The sequence below is a fragment of the Rhipicephalus sanguineus genome, chromosome 10 (genome assembly GCF_013339695.2).
Source record: "Rhipicephalus sanguineus isolate Rsan-2018 chromosome 10, BIME_Rsan_1.4, whole genome shotgun sequence".
In the NCBI taxonomy this organism is placed as follows: Eukaryota; Metazoa; Arthropoda; class Arachnida; order Ixodida; family Ixodidae; genus Rhipicephalus; species Rhipicephalus sanguineus.
The window spans coordinates 84,752,462-84,774,438 of NC_051185.1; the positions used below are offsets into that span (position 1 = coordinate 84,752,462).

Below are 21,977 nucleotides of genomic sequence, written 5' to 3' on the forward strand. Positions count from 1 at the left end.
TACCGACGACCCGAAGGCGACCTTCTTTAACCACTCGGCTATCCAGACACGCTGACCGAACCTTGTATAGCCTTGTGTAGTACTGTTTAGCAAGGGGGTAGGAAAGAGAAGTGAGGATGTAGAGAGAAAGGAGGAGGGGACAGAGTAACGCATAGCATATAAAGAATCAGAAAGAGAGAAATAGAGGAAAAAAAGAGAGAATAAAAAAAAGAGAAGGAAAGACAAAGAGAGAGAGAGAGAGAGAAATAAATAAAGATAAACAGAGACAACGAAGACAAAGAATAGAGGGACGAGTAAAAGATATAGAGCAAGAAAGAAAAGGAAAACTAAAGAGAAACAAAGAAGGCCGCCCAGCTCTCTATTGAAATTTACATAAATTGAGGAATAGCTTGCCCAGCGAGCGGCGACGGGCCCTTGCTTCACTGTGCCAAGCTATGCGCGACTTAGTGCAAACTTCGCGGTTTTTTTTTTTGAACTTTGAAATTAAGACACATAGCTTTATTTAAAAACGTGTTCATTTATTTAAAACCATTTAAAACATGTTTTAAAAGTTCTTTGTCATTGAAGTTTTCACGTGCTTTGATATTGTGTGTGGGATGACGTATGATATCGTCATTGTCAGAAGATGGAGGGTTGGGTGTCCAAAGAAAACTGTGGTCCCTCACGCGTCCAGGACGTCGGTCAAACTGAGGTAGGAGCAGATGCGCGCCTGCATGTGCCTGCCGATATTGTCGAACAAAGTCTTCTTCTTTTTTGTCTTGCGGTTGCGGTGGCACACAATCTTGGCTTTAACGACGCCCGTGAGCACGAAGTAGTTTAAAGCGAGCCTCTCGCGCGCCTCGGCGATCTTGCTGGCCGCCGACTCGCTGTGTCTGTTGTAGTTTATGTTCATTCGCACCGACTCGCAGTGCTGCAGGGTCTCGAAAGCCAAAGCGTCAGTCTTGTGCATGGAGCCAGCGACGAACCGAGTGGCCTCGTTGACGAGTATCTGCGTTTTCGGAGAAGGCACTTTAGAAGAATTGGCTAAATACAACCAACGCGACACTTTTTGCGCCGGTACAGCTTTTGTTCTTGAGGTTTAAAGTCCCAAAACCACGATATGATTGAGAGACCCCGTTGAAGAGGGCTCCGGAAATTTCGACCACCTGGGGTTCTTTAACGTGCACTCTTTAAGTACACGCGCCTCAAGAATTCTCGCCACCATCGAAAACGCGGCCACCACGGCCTGGATTCGATCCTGCGACTTGCGGGTCAGCAGTCGATTACCATAACCACTAGACCTCCGCGGTGGGTCCGGTACAGCTTTGTAGAATTGAAGTTGCATTTTCTTGACCGAAACATACAAAAAAGGAACAGTCACGAAAAGCGGCTAAGTGGAACAGAGTGTTGGGATGGTGGCCCCTTTACATGTGGCAGCAATGCTTTACCTGCACGATTTCGCACATGGCTGCTTTTACGCACATTTACAGAAAACATGGAAGAATAGAAACGTTACCAAACACATAAGCACATGAACAACATATATGGCATATGTACAAGTCACCAGAAGTAACATCAACGTACCTTTTATGCAAACGTGACAGGTGTAAAAGATTTGATTGCACAGTTAAAAAGGGTACATGTGGATCATTGTTTCGCATAAAGCAAGAAAATAAACATTTTGTCTAATCAAATATTATTGAGGCATAAAGTGGGTGGCGCCCCTCGTCCGGAGTTTCAGGCTATAGCGGCTCGCCAGGCCTGGTTCATGCTTGCCAGTTGGAAAGTCCTGCCTACCACGACAGATGTGGTCGGGTGCTTGTCTGTATTAACGAGGAGCTCGCTCACCGCAACGCGAGGGACACTTGTATATAATGTCAGTCGTGGCCTAACCGCCATTAGCGCCATCTTGGTATACTATCCCGCCTCTCTGTACGTTAGTGCACCAATGCAATTGAAGCTTGTGCCATCTGTTCCGAAGTTCACTATTCCGTCAGATTGCACGGCAGTGGAGTGTTTTGGGCCTAACGTATTCTTGGTCGGTCCCCACACACACACTAGCAGCTGTTCAGTGATTGCCGCGTTAACACCACGCTCTCCCCCTTTCCACCAATGTGGATTTTCTTGTTATGTAACCGGCCTAGCTAATACCTGCACATGCGATCGTTGTTAGTGACGATTGGGCATGTTCTGGAATCTAGAAATGCGACGCTCTTGATGTTGAAATGACTATGATGCAAACAAAAGATTTTTGTTTGAGCCACTGTGCGTATCCTAGCTAACCACACGCCGGCAACCCGGCTGCCGTTTTTTGGTACCGCGCGCTGTAAACATCGTCTCCACGCAATCAATATAGTATATGTCATGCACACCCTGTCACTAATGCTTCACCGCAATGCCCATCTTGTATGTTGCAATGAAGCCAGCGCAGGGCCCTATTTTGTGGGAAGAGCCCCATCTCTGGCTGTTGACCTGAGATGGGGCTCTTGAAGCTATAGAGTTTCTGTTGTGACTCCGAATCTCTTCGGAAAACAGTTCTTTCTGCTAAAATACAACTTTCTTCCTGGCCTTAAAATTCCTCAAATGCCAAAATGGCTGAGCCACTTGTTGCTTGCGTTCCATCGCACAGGGAACATACGTCTCGATATTCCGTGAGGTGTATCTTAGTGGATGTAAGCTTGGGTATGTGTTTCTAGAAAGTCGGCGCCAATCCAGTTTCCGATTAGGCGGTGCCATGGTGCGCTGTCCTAGGCTTCGAGTATAGTAGCTATTAGTAGATATTAGGTGCATCCGCCACTAGGTATGCTGTAGCGCGAGCGAGACGGTCGGGCTTTTCGTTCCTGGTACATCCGCATGTGAGGGAACCAAATTATGTCGTGGTGCGATGGGATATTTGGGCCCAGGATTTTGGTAACACGGCATGCGGCGCTGTGCCGGGCATGTAAAGTTAGCATGCCGCTTGTGGGTCCGTGAGGATGGGGAAATGCGTAGGTGGTTTGCCGCATTTCTGATGGCCAGGGCTATTGCAGCAACATACGCCGTGGCCATGAAAGATGTTCATATCGTCGCTGACACCATCAGTTTCTTGCCATTAGTCCTGCTCCCCTGTACGTGCTCGACCCACTTAGAGGCGGATGCTGTAGTGGCAGGTATCCATGTAGCGCACGTCTGGGTTGGGACCCCTGCTGGCAAAGTTACGTGCACGAGCTTGACGTCCGCATGCGGCGCGTGGATTTCTCCGAGGCACTGGTCAGACCATTCCTTAACATGGTATTGTGTACAGTGTCGATGACCACTTGTAGTAGGTCCTGCCGATTCCGGCACGGTCCTGTAATTGCCCAGCAGGTAATGCCATTTGTGTAAAAGGCAAGACCCCCCCGGGATCCTCCTGTGGGTCCAAGACCGTTCTTCTGATCACAAGATTAGAGAAAAGCGGGCAGAGGTTGGACACGGCGGGTTGCCAGCATCCGGGAGACCGTATGTTGTGAAGCGCGTTGTAGCTGACCCAAGTGCTCCAGGTGCGGCCAGTTCGGAATTCTCCTACGTAGTTGTAAATGCGTCCTCCACATTGGGTATCCTGAAGGCCTTCTGAGAAAGCGTTATGCGAGACCCTGTCGAAGTACTTGTGAATGCATAGGCAGTATGGAAAGTGCGTATATGCCATGTACGGGGGGCTGCAACAGTGTAGCAACCAATTTGCCTTTATGATGATGCATCTAAGGCGACAGCCTTAGATGTATCATCAAAAGCGAAAATTGACTGGCGTCCTGCGTCGGTGTGCCCCGTAGGCGGCATCAACACGCGTTACGCAAAAATTATCATCACGTGATTACGTGACAGGTCGCCAAAATTTGTGACATCCTCATGCCGTGACTGTGACATCACATAAGAGCTAGCAAAGCAACTAACATGGTTTTGCAATGCCTCCGATTTTGGAGGCGCTGCAAAGCTGCGTTAGTTGCAGAAAGCCTTCGGTGGGCGGCGCGGGAAGTTCAATACTGCGGATTAGAAGAAAAAGAAGACGATGGCTTTAGCCTTCGAGTCGAGTCAGGCGCATGCATCAGGAACCCTGTGGGTTTTTACCTAACATATTTAAAAAAGGCATGTATAGGACACTAAAGCAATCATGCATTGTTCCACAGAAGGTTGCACGTTCGACGAACTCCAATGAACATATTTCGACTAACTTCGTGAACGCATAAGTTAAAGAGGCACACGAGTCTCCTAACTTGCACTGAATGCAAAAGCAGTGCAGACACCACTGGGACACGGATGAGACTGCCGCGGCGGGTGAGGATGCAGCGTGTCTGGGCATGGCATGTTTGGCAGTGTCGACGATATCGATTTCTGCTATTTCTGTGTGTATGCCGCGACATTGTCACATGACTGCACTTGGCCATGTCGCCTTGCAATTAAGGTTCTTACTTGCGCTTGTGATTGTCATACGACGTCACCATTTGGCCATGCATTTTAACGCCTATTAACTGCACTAGTAAACACGGACAAAGACGAGGGAAGACAGGCCGCGCAGTTGGCCATCGAACACGGCGAATACGGCGAAGTAAGTTTTGAAAGCTGGCCACTGAAATTTCGGCGTGGGCAAGGCGATCTTTGGAGTGGGCCTAGTTGAGTTTCGGTTGTGGGACAACGCACTTGTAGGGGTGGGCCAATTCTGCGAGTGGGCGACATTTAATTCGAACTTCAGAAGAGTGGTTGTTAGCGGGGTGAGGTCAATTTTCGAAGTAAGCGAAGAGAATTTCGTTGGAGTGGGCCACCAAGATTTTGGGTGTACGCCAAGTGACGCGCTACGCTGCATGCGTGGCATAAATCGTGTTTACAACGTCGTATATCTGCGCGGGTTTTGTATGCGTGCATGAGTGACGTCACTCGCGGTTAGATACTCCACCGATCGGTATGTTGGTCTGTCCAAATGGCTGGCAGGGCGCCAATGAAACCTTACCTATTCACTGGGCGTGCAAACAGGGACACAAGAAAAAAGACAAGGCACCACACCTCTCGTGTGTGTGCACGCCGAGTCTTTTAACGTGACTACGTACAAACGAGCTCAGCTTTATGGTATTATGCACCTATTTATAAAGGGAATGCTTACCATGTTACGGCCTAGAGCATTCTTGATTGCGGGTTCGTTGGAGGGCTTAGAAATCCCCAGCTCCACAGTTAAGCCTATGAGAAAGCGGTTCCGAACGATGGCCTCCTTGAGTTCGCGGCAGATGTAGCGAGCCTGTAGCGTGCTGTCGACTTCGGTGTCGTTCTTATTGACGGTGATGGTGAGAAGGACTAACAGTCGATTGTTCTCGACCAATCGCCCCAGCGCTTTGGAGGTCCTCCTCCAGAAGGTGATGCAATGGATCTCGAGGGCAGAGATGGTGCGATTGCTTTCCAGGACGCCAAACAGCTTGACCACGTCGTCATCGCGCAAGCTGACGTTCATGACTAAATGCCTGCGTGAGAAAAAGCACACGAATGCCTCTAAGAGGAACTGCCATAGTATGCGAAGGCTTTGTGCTGTGTAAAGCGGCGGCACAGTGGCACACACGCGTGATATTTCATTGTGATCAAAGCGGATGACCACTGCTAGCCATCAATATCGCATTCTGCGAATGAATCTGTGAGGCCCCACGCGGGAAGCTTTAGACGAATTGACACGCCTTGATAATTTACTGTGAATTTAGCACTGATTATATAGTTCCACGATATATTTTTGTCCCACATTATACCACTATATTCGTTCACAGCGTGAGAATTAACGTAAGCCTTCGCCCCCAAAACTGCGTTTCGTTTGTCCTTCTCCTGCCTAAGAAAGTCGTCCTGTACAAAAATGCATGTAAACAGTCTATAGACGGTCTAAAAATGGGTTTAGACAATCTATAGACTGTCTAAATCTATTTTTGTAAGGGGCATCGGCTGGTTTTTATTTGAAGCGCCAATAAATTATCCCTGCTAATGGAAAGACTAAGTGCACTGTAAAATGTAGATTGGTCATTTTCAACTAAGCACCTAGCTGACTACTAATGTCAGCATCTTAGACAAAACGTGTCGGTTTAGAAAGTGCTTGATATCGCGAAAATAAGCGAGCGTAATCGAATGGAGCGTTTATGCGAATTCTTCTTGCGCGGGAAAAACTTGCAGGATACTTAAGCTTCGCATCGAGAGTAGAACGCGTTAGCGTGATCGGACCGCGTGCGCATCGCCTTCTCAATTGCTAACCTGGTCGCAGTTCTGGGTGCATGCCACAACCGTGCCACAATGAAAAGAACGTCTGTGCGCGTAAAACTGGCCGTTTCAATCTGTCCTAGAATGCGTACTGCAAGTACAGTTGCACTGTGCCCACTACACAACAATTTTCTGCCTGTTGTGAATCAGCTAAGGGTCCACTACGCGTCCGTAGGGCAACGCGCGAACCTACGCAACTGCTCACTTTGTTGATGCTTTTGCCGCTGATGATGAGTAAATACGCCTGAGCGCATTCCAATGGGTGCACCTCTAAAACACCCACTATTTGCGCAATTCACGTGTTTTGATGCCTGGCGATATATTCTACGCTTCTGACACGCAACATTAAACGCTTAAGGAGAGTCCTCCCGCTACATGGCATTCATGTAGTGTTTTTTTTTTTTCGAAGCAGTTTCAAGCAATGACGTGGTTCTGTGGTAGAACATTTGCTTGCCATGCAGAAGGTCTGGGTTCGATTCTCACTCGAACCGAAGCTTTCATTATTCATTTTATTTGCATCTTTCTCAGTTTTTCGGTCACGGATCGCACCGATTTTTTTCGCTCACATCCAACGACGCCGACACCGGAATTTCTGCGAAATGAGCTCTTTAACGCTATCGCGTTAAAACGATCTTGTGTGAGGGTAGATTATATCGTTTTTTTTTAACAGGCTCTGGATAGCTGCATTGAATTTAAGCTCCAAATATGTTTCACTTTTAGAACCGATATGCTTTTCGAAGAAATGCCGGTTTTGGCATCACAATATTCATCGCATTATTCGGCGAACAAAAAGTTTGATGGCAGCACTACGCACTTCCTAACGTGCGGGTAGTATAGACACGGAGTTTTGACAGTGAAGAGCGCAGCAGCCCTACCCGTGGAGGTTAAACTCGTCATGGTGCAAACGTGTGACCACCAAAACGAAACACTGACAATACAAACAGAATGATAAGCACGACCGCCAGTTCTCGAATAACAGATGAGCAAATGTGACGTGTCGGCTATCAGCAATCTGACTTGAGAATGTTCCGATAAATGCAGGGGCGATTCGCGCCAGCGATCACACGTGTAACAGATTTAATTGGTGTAGCCCGCTCCGAGTGAAAGAGAAAAACTAGCGCGCGCAGGTATGACCATACAAAGGAGCATCGTCCTGAAGCTACAAAGTGAACGACTGAAGAACGTACACGCAGTGAAATAAATGATTAAGACAAAAAGTGAAGTCCACGATTCCGTTGCCTTGCGTAAAAGACCTCATGGTGTCTGCATTAATGATATACGGAACGAAACTTTGCGGGTGGTGTTTTGTAGCAGAACAATCGTTGAACTGCTAAAAATGCCAGATAAAAGAAAGCGTTTTGAAAAAAAGAGGACAAGAAACATCTTTTTTCAGCGACTTTCGGTTGTGCTTAGTGCCCTAGCGGCCGCCGGTAGCAGCTGCAATGCGTCATCACACCCCGCGCGCGCGCTACCGCCGCAACCGCACGGGCTGCGGTGCCTGTTCATTGCTGTCGGCGCTAGTCGCTTGCAATTGAGGTACGTCTGAACCACCGGGGAAACTTATCTCTTTGTATGACACGTGTTTTTCCCGCGCTCGGTCTTCGGTTTTGAAGCGTTCGTCGCGGCGGGACGAAATGCCTAGCTACGGCTGCGCTGAAGGCTTTCACAACAGGATCGTCGGTCGCGACACACCGTTGCATACGTTTCCTAGAGTGCACAAGCGGCGTAGGCTTTGAATACGTGCTGCTCAGACATCAGGCCAATGAACTCATTTGAAATGTGACTTCCTTTGCTAGCTCGGAACACTTCGTCGCTTCACTTAGCTGCGTCTGAAAAAAAGAACAAAAGCAAGGAAACATGGCGCCATCTAGCTGTAATGCGCTCAAACGAGGCTTGCTTTCGTATATTTCGTGCTCTCCATCGTAACGAAGGCAACCGATTTCGAATAATTCCACATGTATACGGCTTATGGTAGCGTGGATGTGACAGTAGCTTCTGTATGCACAGAGCTATGAAACGGCTGAGATATTCCCCACATGCGGTGTCTCGTCGCGCTAAAAACGAACTGCTCAGCAGTCGAACGCCGACCGCATAGGTAAACACAAACCGACGAGCTACAATGCCTTGATTCAGCCGTAATAACTGCCTTTCTGCCTCATCGAAGCTAATGAAACAACTCATTTTACGTCCTCCGTAACATTAATTTATCTACTGCTGCCGCTGCACGTTGGACCATGTGGCTGACCCAGACTGCCTGACTGGCACATGCGCGGCCTCCTGCTCCTCTTCGTCGCATGCCACAGCAGGCTCGTAACCGTAATATTTTGGCAAGTTGAAATGGTCTCCATCAGAGGTGAATTTATAGCTGGTAAAGGGTATGGCGACATGAATGCATGCTGTGTGGCTATGTGAAGGCGTGCGCGCTTCGAAAAAAGGCTGCCGATCGGCCCACCGGCTGTCGAATGAGGGAGCCATGACGTCAAGGCTTCCAACTCGCGCTTGCCGAGTGACATGACGCACGCTCACAAAAACGTAGGAAATAAGACCGCCATCTGAAAAGTTCGATAAGAGCGACGCCGAGAATTCATTTTCAGCATTTTCGCAAAATTTTCAGACTTTGCATCAGTATCTCCAACTACTTTAGGTGTGCGCAGCGCCGCTGCGACTGCTTGGTACCGTCGGAAATGAACTCATAGTTCATGCTCCGAGACGTCGCGTCGCCTTGTACTCATCGAAGTGTGGGCGCACTGTTTTTCACTTTTGTAGCGTTAGCTACACTGGCCTAGCCGAGCCAGTTCCGCGTGGATCCTCAAGAGCCGTGCTGCGCATGCTCGAGGATCAGTGATGTCACGCACCGAAGCCGGCACCTCCCTCGCACTTTGCCGCCGCCGCCGGTCTGCACTTTCAAGAGGAGTGACGTCGTAGCCTTGGCAGACGTATTGGCGCCGGAGCGCGCGCAGCTATTCGCCTTTGGTGTGCAGTCGCCGTCTGACTCCGCTTGATAGCGCCTCTGACTGGCGTTTGCCAGTTTGGTATAGCCATGGAAAAGGAGAGCGCAAATGCTGCTCAACGGAGCAGAAGAGCGGAGAAGCTTAACTCATCAGATGCCGAAGTAGTTGCCTGGCAAAATAAAAATACATGTGCCACATAATACGTATACCGTGTGTGTGTCATTGGAGCAGCAGTAAGCATGATGATCAAGCTAATCCTAGACAATCAGGAAAACTAAGAATAATTAGCTGAACCTTTACTAACGCTACGTTATCCTGGCATAGCCGAGCTAAGCCACTGCAACATACTTTTTTTAGTGTGCCCACATCGGCGAATCGGTTTTGAGACCCAAACACTAGGGCCGAGGCTGGTATTGCCAATGGTAACGTTGGGGCAGGTAGCAATGCCGACTGCGCGTTCTCTTTTAGCCCGCTGTTGGGCTTCTTCGTCGTGGTGGAAATACACAACCGCTTGCACGTTGCCTGCTTCGCTAACTTTTAACAACATGGCGGGAGGTGACGTTGCTGGATTCCTTCAAGGAACCAGCTTGAAGGAGGTCATCCGTCTGGCTTCATCCACCGCCGTGCCTTAAGCGAAGGTTACATGAGAGAGGATAGCGAGCCACGCCTTGACGATAATTGTTAATGTTTAATGGCCCAAAGCCCCGATAGGATCATGATGGACGCCGTAGTGGAAGGCTCCGTAAATTTCGACCTGGGGCTTTTAGCGTGCGCGTGAACATAAGTACTCGGCCTCAAGAATTTTCGCCTCCATCGAAAATGCTGTCGCGGCGGCCTAGATTCGATCCCGCGACCTTTGGGTCAGCAGTCGGGCACCATAACCACTAGACCACCGTGGCAGGTCATCCCACGCCTTGCTTTCGATGTCAGCGTACGTTGCCGACCTGTCACCGACGGTATTATTTAGGCGCTCTGTAAGACCCTTCTGTGGCTGGTAGGCGGTTGCCTTAAGGTAATTTGTCTAACAGTATCGCAGGACTGCTCGAGCTAGCGCTGCCGCAAAAGCAGTTCTTCCGTCGGGGATAACTTCTGGAATACCACATCGCAATTTACAAGTTTCTACGAAGAATTTCGCGACTTGGGTGGTACTAGGCATGTGCAGACTTTTCGTTTCTTCGACATAGCAGGCAAGATATTCTCTACCTTAGAACATTAGGTTTTGACCATTTGTTAATGTCGGAGCGGGTCTAGGTATGTGCAAATCGATCGCTTGACCGGTAGGCAAGATGGTCTGATCTTCAGCGGGAATTTCGCTCCTTACCACGGCAACGTTTGGCGTTACTGCCAGTCCAGTGGTGTTTTGACGTAGTGAGCGAGGTCAGCGTTCGGGCACAAACAGCGCTAGTTTTGAATAGTCGAAAGCGTACGTTAGAAGTCGAGATGGCCAGCAATCGGCCAGGAGAAGCTCTGGCGGTAGTGATGAGAGCAGAACGAGAAGGTAGGCAGCACAGACTACTCGTAAGTTTAAAGGAAGACGTTTTTGAACGCAAAACAATGAAAACGCAAGTATCAATTCCCTTGGTGACGTCATCGGTCTTGCCTTCAAATACTCCATAAAGTTCTGGCCCAGTCCACTGCTACGGGGAGAAGTTGCCTGCGTTCACAGTTACAGTGAAGGTGATTTTGTCCTGGTCATCTTGCAGCGGCAGGTGTATGGGGCGTGGGGTGAGAAGGGGGCATCAGAGCGCTTCCGCCCAGGCTTGTGCACCACGGTTGTGTCCAATTCGTGGAGTCTGATGCTATACAATGAGAGAGGTGACCTGAAGGGTCCTTAATTTCGCGAGCCAACAAAAGGCCGAGTGTTCCTTACCACTTCGGGAAGAGAGAGAAATGTTTATTTACAGAAAGGCAGATAGGTTGACCTGAGCGATAGTATGTTCTAGCCTGCTACTCTACACCGTGGGAGAGGAAAGGGGAAGATAAAGAATGATGAATGGCGATGTTGAGTTAGAGAGTTGAGTATGTACAGTCCCATCAAGTTGGCGCAGTGCTATAGCCGCTCCTCCAATGCAGTGGCCTGTAGGAAAGCTGTGATCGCTCTTACGACCACAGTTAATGACCTATTATTAAATGGTTCAGTAGCGGAAACCAATTTCTGTCGATCACGTGCATATGCTGGTCAGGTAGAAAATATGTGCTCAAGTGTTTCTGGCACTTGAATGTGATCACAGGAGCCTTCCGCAAAAGGTAAGGGCAAAGCCGTCAAGGCTTCTGATGACGCGAGGCTCCGAAGAGTCGAGATTCCACTATCGGCGTACTTTAGCGAACAAGGCCTCGAGATTTTACCTGATTAATCTGCTTTGGTCGCGTTCAGGTAGGAGCCAATCACGGCCCATGCCATATCCATCAATGGGCAAAATTTTTGTTTGCCCCACAACACGCACAGAATATTAGGGGCTATGATGAATCAAAATCTCCGCTGAAGTCCTGATGCAGCCGGCCTAAAGATGTGCATGACGGCCGTCTCGCATTTCTTCACCTTTCTCAGCACGAAGATGCGGCTTACGTCCGTGCACGCGATGTTGCAACTATACAGACGCTGTTTCCTTGACACTTCAGGTCAGTTTTCCGGTGCTGACGAACACGTGTAAAAGTAATATAGGATATGAAATGCTCTGGGCCAGGCACTGGGAGCGTTTGTGATTACCACACTGTAAAGTCACTTTACCACGCTGCACTTCAAGAGCGGGGACCATTGTGATTGCAAATGATCATCCTGGCGCAATTCACGCCACACTTGAGGTACTTGCAGCGCATAATAGCTCTCCTCGATGCCCAGTTCATCAGGTAACCTCACTTCCAAAAGACCGGCCTGTGCCTCCTTTCGCAAGAGGATATAGGCTCATCGCGGGTGCCTTCTACTGCCTATGCTTCTGCCTATGGTCTGAGCTGCAGGTTCTCTGGTTCATCGGAGGCTGCAGCACCCAACATAGTCAAACGTTTGTGCCACGTGTTCTAGGCATGCTGTACTTGATTGCTCTGGCGTGCGGTAGGAGGTACATAGACATAGAACGACCGGCTCCGTGAGCACAGTCACAGTGTCTGAGCGACAGTATCGGGGCATCTCGGTATCCACGTGGGTGGTTGCGAGTGTAGGCCTGCCTTTGAAAGCACCTAGCACGTAGTCTAGATCTGGTGGTGAAGGAAATGATTCAGGCAGAGGATGTCGCGCGTATCGGCGAAACATGCACAAGCATGCCATCGTTGCACCTTTCTTATAGCGAGTTTTCCTTTCTGGAGGGTTCCAGAGATAGCGGCGATTGAGTTGCATGTTGCTGACGTCCACTTGGTTGATAAATCTAGCTCGTTTTTCAACGCCTTGCTTGCGTTTTCAATCTTTTCTGGATTCTACTAAATTTCGCTCAGGTCTCTACTAAAGTTTAGCTTTAAGGAAGCACTGCGCCTCCAATTTGTTTCTCTTTGTCTTGTGTTTTTCACAAAGTGCAATAATGAATGATTTGTTCCAGGTAGCCTAACTCACAAATCTCCTATGTTGATTACGGAGGACGTATATGCACTTTTGTGGGCTTTGGGGGTGCAAGTGACGCTTTTAACTAGGTTATATTTAACTGCTCAAGTGCTAACGAAATTTTTGACTCAATCCTCATTAACCTATCTATCCTGCTAAACCATTAAGTGAACAATTACTGTCTTTCTATAAGGGGCTTTAAATTCGAAGCATTTCTTAGCGAACCCAAGGCACTTTGAGCGTTTCTATCTATCTATCTATCTATCTATCTATCTATCTATCTATCTATCTATCTATCTATCTATCTATCTATCTATCTATCTATCTATCTATCTATCTATCTATCTATCTATCTATCTATCTATCTATCTATCTATCTATCTATCTATCTATCTATCTATCTATCTATCTATCTATCTATCTATCTATCTATCTATCTATCTATCTATCTATCTATCTATCTATCTATCTATCTATCTATCTAATGTGTGGGCGCTCCTGTGATCGTCTCCTTAACGCTGTGTAGGCCAATATTGGTATGGGAGGGTAGGAGGGTCTGATGAATATGACTGTCTGGTAATGACATGAATAACGTGAAAATGCTGTCGCGTACGTCGTCAAACCCTTTCCTCCATGAACGTGTGGCACATACCCGAATACCACGGCCCGCGGTATGCGGGTATGCGCCACAGGTGATTGACAGTTTATATTCACCCAGGAACGCCAAGAACAGACATCGGTAATTTAAATGCGAGAGCGTTAAGAAAAACAGACACCGGCAGTGCTGACTCGACGAATGCAAAGAATAAAAATCAGGACCTCAGCAGGAATTGAACCCAAGCGTTCTGCGTGGCAGTCAGGTGTTCTACCACATAGCCACGCCATGTCTTTAGGCTGTTTTGTAAAAAGACCTTGTGCAGGCGTAATGTCGGTGCAACGACACTTGTGGTTGCAGTGCTGGGTATCTAATTTTCGAAAAAAACAACAACAACAAACATTGCATATGTACTTCTAGGGCACAGGCGTCATGTCGTGTTGACGCCAATAGTGGTACCAATGTTGGCTGCACTTTTATAGAAGTCCAATAAACATTGCATTCGTATTGCTTGATTCAGCAAGCTATATTGAATTGTATTGAATTGTTGGTAGACATAGGCGTGCGCAGGGTTCCCCATCAGGGGGGGCGAAGGTTCATCGCAGCGCCCCCCCCACCCTACTAAGTCAACGTATGGGGCAGATCTTGCGCCCCCAATCTTACGTAACTAGAAGGGTCAATGTACGGGGCCGATTTTGCGCCCCCCTCTTAGGTGATTAGGGGGGGCGGCCGCCACTGCCCCCCCTTTGCGCACGCCTATGTTGGTAGACCCCGAAGAAATACGCTAACGAAAGTTACGTATGATATTCACACCATCGCACCGTAGTGCGCACTTCGTTTCGATAATACTGACGTCCGTGGTCCAACGTGACGGCTGACGTTACCTCAGAGCATTAGTTACTATTGAAGCGCCAGTGCAGCCGGCGTTCCTGGTAAGCACACGATGTGCATACAACTACTACAATTCCAAAAACAGGTTGATCCACCTCGTAACGCTTGGCTCAAAGCCAAACAGTTCCACGCCACATACGTATCTGTGCATTTATTATTTCCTCTCTCTGTCTCTCTCATCTTTCCACTGTCCTTTCGCTTTCCCCCGGCGTAGGGTAGGCAACGGGACTGCTGTCTGGCTAACCTTCCTGCCTTCATCCTTTTGTACTGCTCCCTTCAAAAACATGCAGCGAAGACCATTACTTGCCAGCTGCCTTGCATGAAATAGATTCCCACAGTGCGTGGGATCTGCCCAATTTTATTTATCACACTATAGCTACACATTTTTAGGTGTGACGAGAGATCAAGATCTCAGCTATTGTTAACTATCGCGAGGAGTGAGCGCCATAAAAACTGTTAATGGCTTCGGGATTAGAGCGGATTCTTATTACGTTAACTTCAGTTTATTTGTCTCCGTATCGAACATTGAGTTTTTCAGTTTCTCAATGAAAAGCCTGAAATTTTCACCTCTCATCACATAAGGCAACGTTCCTTACGCGAACGTTTGCCCATTCGGTATTTCGTATTCCTGAAAAGTTAAATTAAGAGCCTGCACGTCTTAAGCTACTCCTGCCGGGAAAAGAAATGAGCGGTACTTTCTTGAGGGACTTGGTCGTGGCGAAAGTGTCGGCCAGCGCTTGTACCACGGCTTGTTCTGCAGGCGTTTCGCATTCAAGCGAGACCGTGTGGAGGTGGCGATTTCTGGCAATGACTGTCAAGCACTCGGCCACGTCTGAAGCTTCGCGTCCATCCAGGTTCAGAGATACGGAGGGCGTTACGGCCCCCAGGATGCTATCGAAGAAGTCCGACGCTCGAGGATTGGTCCAGTTGATGTAGAGACGAGAGAAAGCGTTGATCGTACAAATCAGATCGAAGAGTATGAAGACTCCTTCCTGCGGGTGCTCTTCTGTGATAGTCACCTCGAGCAACTTCAGCGTCTTGTTCACCTGCAAACACATGGACGCAAGAAACTGCAGTGTTCCACAGAACGCCCGTAAAAAAAGCTCACAGGGCCTTTTCTGCATTCACCGTAGGCGACTCTAAGGTGAAAGCCATCTTTTTTTCTTCTCACTCGATGCATTGACCCTCCACCACCCCTCTCGGAGATATTTCCGCAGCTAATGTTGTTTTGCACTGCCTCCAGGATCGGAGGCATTGCAAACTTTCTGCACTTCACCTCGTTTTGCACTGCCTCCGTGATAAGTCCAACTTTGACCAAGCTACCTTGGCATGTGATGACGTCACAAATTTTGGATATCTGTGACGTCATCACGACAGGATAACTTTTTGGAGCACTCACGTTGACGCCAACGCTAAAGGTGCCGCGGGACACCGACGGGAAATTTTCGCGTTTGATGAGGCATCTAAGGCTTTCATCTTCAAGATCGAATTGAAGTGCTCTACCACACTATATGCGACTAGGGACTACAAAGGGTTTGTTGTTATCCACCGTTAAAAATTAATAGGATGAATATTGCAGGCCTTGACATGACGGAAATTACTATTTCAGAGCTCTGCGGATTCATCACGCAATATCCAAGAATTAGAAGGCGCTACGTAATACTCATACTCGTCTGTGTATACCAACTGATGTGTCTTCGTGTTATTTTATTGTAACAATTCAGTTCACACCTTTTTCGGAGATATTTCCTTTATGATTGCTATAATTGCCTTTTGCTCTTTCGTATATCACGCATTATTTTGACGCATAATTACTGTAATTCTTGTATCTAGTATGTGACATTCTGAGACCACACTCTTGTGAACAATTATTGTCGTATGTGCTGTATTATCACTCATGATAAATATTATTATTCATGTGGACATTATTATGAATATTACGAAATAACTAAGAAACTTGGATTAGCTAATAACGAGGGATACATGCGACAGGATCATCCTCTGAGGTGCTATGTTGCCCGTGTCCTGGTACGTTCTAGGCACCTTCCAATGGTCTGTCTAGCGCTTTGCTTCACCCAAGCTGTTTCCTGCGAAGCTATATATTCGCGTTATAAAATATATCTAAAAGCGAAGGGCCGAAAAGGAAGGCACGTGTCTATATTAGGACTTTCACTACTTTAAACGAATAAACCACACGAAGTCAGTAACAGCTTAGGCGCATGCCTCGGATGGAAGTTGTCTGCAATCCGCAGAAATTTATGTGCCCGTTTTACCGCCTGGCTCCTGATGACCACTCGCAGCAGGAGTTCGAGAGTGGCGCTGGAAGGCAGGATTGCTTTCGCTGTTTATGAAATGGGATAGTGTTGGGGAGGAGTGTTTGGGTTGAGTGAGTATTGTTCAATGCAGTTGGCTGAGCATCATTGTATCATATCTTGCACGTTCTGTGCCCAAGACATATAGGACATTAAGGATCGTACTGGCTACGGCATATTCGGTGGACTCCACTACTTTATATACATGCAATCGCACGCAAACAACGTCTCGCAGCACCTTTTAAGGCAGAATTAGTATCGAAGCTTGGGCGTGTTGGTTAGACATCGGAGGGGATACAGCGCAAGAGAAAACGAGGACGCTTGTCCTCGTTTTCTCTTGCGCTGTATCCCCTCCGATGTTAAGGCAGAAGCCGTAGATCCCTCATCAAACGCGGAAAGTGACCGTCGGCGGCGTCAGCACGACAGATGCAAAAAGTCATCACAATGTGATGACGCCACATGCTGACGTCACTGTGACGTCACGCAAAGTAACTGTCACGAGGACGTCATTACATGACATTGTCGCTTGGTCAAAAGTGGGCCGATCACGGAGGCACTGCGAAACCACGTGAGGGGCAGAAAGCTTCGAATTCGTCCGATCCCGGAGGCAAAGGCACGTCGGGTGAAGAAGGCATTTGGGCGGGAGGGGGGGGAGAATTCAATAGAATGAGAAGGAAAAGTAGACGGCTTTAGCCTCCCAGACGTCTTAGGCAAACGCATAAGGGGCCATGCAACTCTCTCAACGTGGCCCGTGAGCTAAAACCGACCGCTGGGCCTAGGAAAGCCAAGCCTAGCAAAGCCAAGCAGAGGCTCTCTCTCTAGTTCTCTTTCTTTCTCTCTTTCCCTGTGTTTTTTTCTCAATATCTCGTTCTCGTTTTATTGTGGATCGTTATCTCGCTCATAGCAATCATGTGGTTCTCGTAAAGGCTTGTTCTGCTAGCGTGCCTGGATAGCCGAGTGGTTACGACGCTCACCTTCGGACAGTGGGCACCCTGGTTCGAATCCCGCTTCGCCAAAAAAAAATTTGCTTTCTTACGTTTATTCTTTCTCCTCCTCAACTTCTCCTATTCTCTTTTCCTGCAACGCGTTGCTAGGCGACGCATGGTGACGTCATCGGTCGGTGAGATTTCCCGCGCACACCGATTGGCTTAACCTCCGGCTTCAACCGCTTCGCTGTTAAAAAAATGCCCCCACCTCCCCGAAGGGAATCGTGAGGAAATGCGAATGCATTTCTTGCGCCGAGAGTACACGGCGTAGTAATTTTTCATTCATCGCATTCATCGACGCGCTCAAGCGTCTCCATTTTGGTCGCCTCTTTCAACGAACGCTTCCTACATGCGTTCGTAATCACCTCAGGGATGTTGCCACCGCCTTCAAAGCAGCGCAAACGCGTTTAGAACGCGCTGTTTTCAGGGTGCGCCAAGGCAGCACAAACGCTACAAACGCGTTTCAAAGGCACTGCATTGAGGCGGTGGCGCAGGGAGGAGAGAGAGCGAACGGCGAGAGAAGGAGCGGCGAAGCACTGCGCCTACCCTCTCCTACACTCTATCCACACACGCCAGAGCGCGCTCCTCCGCTCCACTCACTCTCCGCTACTCCGCCCGCACCACCTGCTCCGGTTGCTAGGGGCGAGGATAAGCGCGCGCGCCCGCAGCTGTTGCTATGGGAGAGGGAGTGAGAGCGGAGAGGCGCGCGGACAACGCCGGATGCCTTACATAGCCCGACTAAGAAATGCATTCGCATTTAAAAAGCTCGGCAGCATGTCACATCCTGTAGCACTTCAAGGCGAAAGTCTGCTGCGCAGTTGGTAATACATTACGTTATACGAGATCAGGCTTCTTGCAAGACATAGAGCCACAAGGTGGGAGTCACGCACGAAAGTACCTTCATGTTCTCAAGTGATTGTATTACTGCTCTGTGCGGAGGTGTCAAACGATGTCTGAATTTTTAGCCACAGGCATCTCTGTACCATTGGCGATTGCGCGCTTCATCTGTTTCTGAGAGAAGCAAGCTATGTACTACATAAGAATTGTGCACCTTTAACTTTAAGTAAAGAGGAAAGCTGATTGCGCATGTGAACTTTACACAACGAGAGCGCGAGCACACGGTATCATGCCCTCTTTACTGCGCACTCGGTTATATTACGCGTCACGAACGCAATGTATCATAATGTATTGCAAAACACGGCTAATTGGGCTAGTTGGTATTGGTTCATATTTAGACTGGATGGGGCGCGCACACAGACAGGGACACAAGAAGGAAACCACGCGAACAACACAAGCGCCTACTCGCAACTATAGTTTATTGGAAAGAAAAGCGCGTACATTTATATCACTCCTGTCACATGACTTGGCTAGTAAAACAGCAAAAAAAGAAAGGGAGATAATGCGTGAGTGCGCCCTCCGTAACATTAACTGACAATAAATTGTCGTATCTCATCAGCACACTGAGGGTCTGATATGAAGCAGACGTGTCTAACCACACGTGTATATTTTTGGTATCTCCCTCTTCTTTTTGCTGTTTTAATAGCCAAATCATGTGACAGGAGATTATATACATATATATATACATACATACATACATAAATATATATACATATATACATACATACATACATACATAAATATATATACATATATACATACATACATACATACATAAATATATATACATATATACATACATACATATATAAATATATATACATATATACATACATACATATATAAATATATATACATATATACTGTAAAGGAAAGACACGGAGAAATAGACACAACGCCTGTTCACTAGGCCGGCTGTTCTATTCTCCTCGCTTCGTCGTTCTCTTCCTCGTGCTTGCCTAGCGCGCGCCCTTGCAACAGCGGCGCTATCTTCCTTACACTCGGCCACGACTGCGGCACTGCATGGCGATCCAGCTGCGGAATTGTTTCTGGCGGGCGGAATTGACTGTTCCTTGTTGGTCGTTGCAGGTTTCGGTCCTTGTGAGACTGTGCTCGGTGAAATGCAAGTATTTCAGGCGGGCGGCACTGGCTATTGCGGGAAGGCCGCAGCTGCCGCTTCCCACGTCGCATTTTCGAGTGCACTGCAAGGGATTCACAAAGAATGGTGGGCGACCGAATCGACGCGCTGTGGCCGAAGGCAGACCGTGTGCTCTGTAGTCGGACACGTCTGCGCAAGCTTGAAGAAGTGCGTCCGCTTCGCGTCGATGCACTCCCATCACGCGCACAAGGCGGAATGTACGGCGCTGCCATATCAGGGGCGTCCATTGTTGTAGGGCTCCGCAATAAGGTCAGGTTCATGGGCCCCACTAGTTGTGGTTTTGTCTCAGAGAGGGGAGTAGAATGCAGGGGCAATTCTTCGGTGTTTTTAGTCGCGTTGGTCGCATTAGATTCCTGGATCTCAACCAGCACACGGTGACCATCCACGCATTCGGGCAGTGACTGCTCTCGAATTTGCGGTAGCTGTCCCGGTGGGCCTGAGGGCATGTTGATGGTTGTGGTGGGCTTGTCCGGTTTCTTGACTTGGAGCGTGTCAGGCACTGGGAGATCTGGAACGTGCATGTCCTCACGCGCTGGCGAGCGTGGAGGCCGCATCGCCAACTGCTGGGCCTTATGAGTGGTATCCTTGTCTGGTGTGGTAGGTTCTGGAGCAGGCGTCGCGGAGTATGAAATACGTGGCGTGGAGTCCTGCTCACGTCCGGTATCCGTGTCGGGCGGGTGGCCTTCCGCGTCCGCGATGATGTCTACGCAGGGACTGCGGGAAACAGATGCACGATAGAGATGCTGCCCTTCACAAGCTGTGTCTGCGAAGACAGGCTGGTTGGCACTGGGCACAGCTGCATCATAGGGGCGCTGCGCCTCGCGAGCTCGGTCTCGAAGGGAGGGCAGGTTTGTGAACGCCTGAGCTGCGCCGTCGATGTGGTGTGCCTCACAGCCTCCATGCACGGTCGAGAGTGGGTCTGGGGAGATAGGGTCACAGGCATGTGAAAGGGGACGAAAAAGATTTGCGATTTTTGCACACCATGCCGACCAGGATGGCTGCCTGACGCCCTCGTAGGCATGCCATGCCTTAGCGGCATCGCGAAGGCTGTCGATGGCAATCATCCATTTTCGATGGTCCGACCAAGCGTGGTGGGTGCCGAGCGAGTTGATAGTCTCAATCCACCCGAAGACGTCGTCCTGGAAACCGCGGAACACCGGCACTGCCCAAACAGCCGGTGATGGCGCTAAGGTAGGCGAAACTCCGGGGGCATGACGACGCCAACAAGTCGAGTTGGTATGAGAGCTCCGTGAGGGTACACCGCAGCTCTCTGCGGCTCTCGGGTGAGCTCTCTTCATGGTCTTGCGAGGCGGCGGCGGCCAACGCGGCATTGAGCGAGTGCAGTGCTGGCAAGGCGGCAGGGCACAGCATGGAGATTGATGCTGCTAAGGCGTTCACCGTGACTCGGAGTCGTGCGACGGTGGCGGAAAGCTCGGCGGCGCTCTCGGGCGATCCGCGCGTGGTGCCTGTGGTGACGTCCGAGAAGTATGATACGATCAGCGTACTCATAGAGGAGGGACCCTTGTCCGAGGGAGCTTGGACAGCACTCCTAAGCGGCTCGGGTGCCGATGGAGTAATGAGTAAGCCGTTGTCGCTGCGGGAAGCGTGGACGGCATTCCCGGGGTCCTGGCCGTTGGAAGCGTCAACCGCGTTCCGAGGTAACCGGTACCCGTGCGATGGCTTGTCGTGGACTGGTACAGCGGCGTCGGTGAAGGAGGCTTGAGCTGCCGAGGAGGCCTGGACGCCGTCCACGGACGGTGCCTGAAGCGCCGGCAGATTGGCAGGTGGTGGCGAGGAGGCATGTATGCCGTCCCTGGGCGAGAGGAGCCCGTGTGCATTGTGGCCGCGAAGGCATTGCGGGTTCCATCATCGAGGAAGCGTGACGGCGTTCCTCTGGAAGACGCGTTGCCTCAAGCTAACAGCTGGGGTTCGCCGAAGCCTTTCGACGACTGCGCCATTGTAAAGGAAAGACACGGAGAAATAGACACAACGCCTGTTCACTAGGCCGGCTGTTCTATTCTCCTCGCTTCGTCGTTCTCTTCCTCGTGCTTGCCTAGCGCGCGCCCTTGCAACAGCGGCGCTATCTTCCTTACAATACATACATACATACATATATAAATATATATACATATATACATACATACATATATAAATATATATACATATATACATACATACATATATAAATATATATACATATATACATACATACATATATAAATATATATACATATATACATACATACATATATAAATATATATACATATATACATACATACATATATATATATATATATATATATATATATATATATATATATATATATATATATATATATATATATATATATATATATATATGCGCTTTTCTTTCCAATAAACTATAGTTGCGAGTAGGCGCTTGTGTTGTTCGCGTGGTTTCCTTCTTGTGTCCCTGTCTTGT

At 48.7% G+C, this 21,977-nt stretch overlaps 1 protein-coding gene across 1 annotated transcript in view; it reads right to left on the minus strand.

The window, feature by feature from the left end:
- Window positions 1–533: 533 nt before the first annotated feature.
- Window positions 534–21,977, minus strand: part of LOC119406561 (uncharacterized) — a 46,993-nt gene continuing 25,549 nt past the window's right edge. Inside the window, exons 3-5 of the mRNA XM_049419758.1 lie at window positions 14,875–15,225; window positions 5,090–5,441; window positions 534–988 (exon numbers count right to left, since the gene is read on the minus strand). Of these exons, the coding sequence (XP_049275715.1) occupies window positions 5,409–5,441; window positions 14,875–15,225 (384 nt within the window). The 3' untranslated portion in view covers window positions 534–988; window positions 5,090–5,408. The remainder of the gene's footprint in view (window positions 989–5,089; window positions 5,442–14,874; window positions 15,226–21,977) is intronic.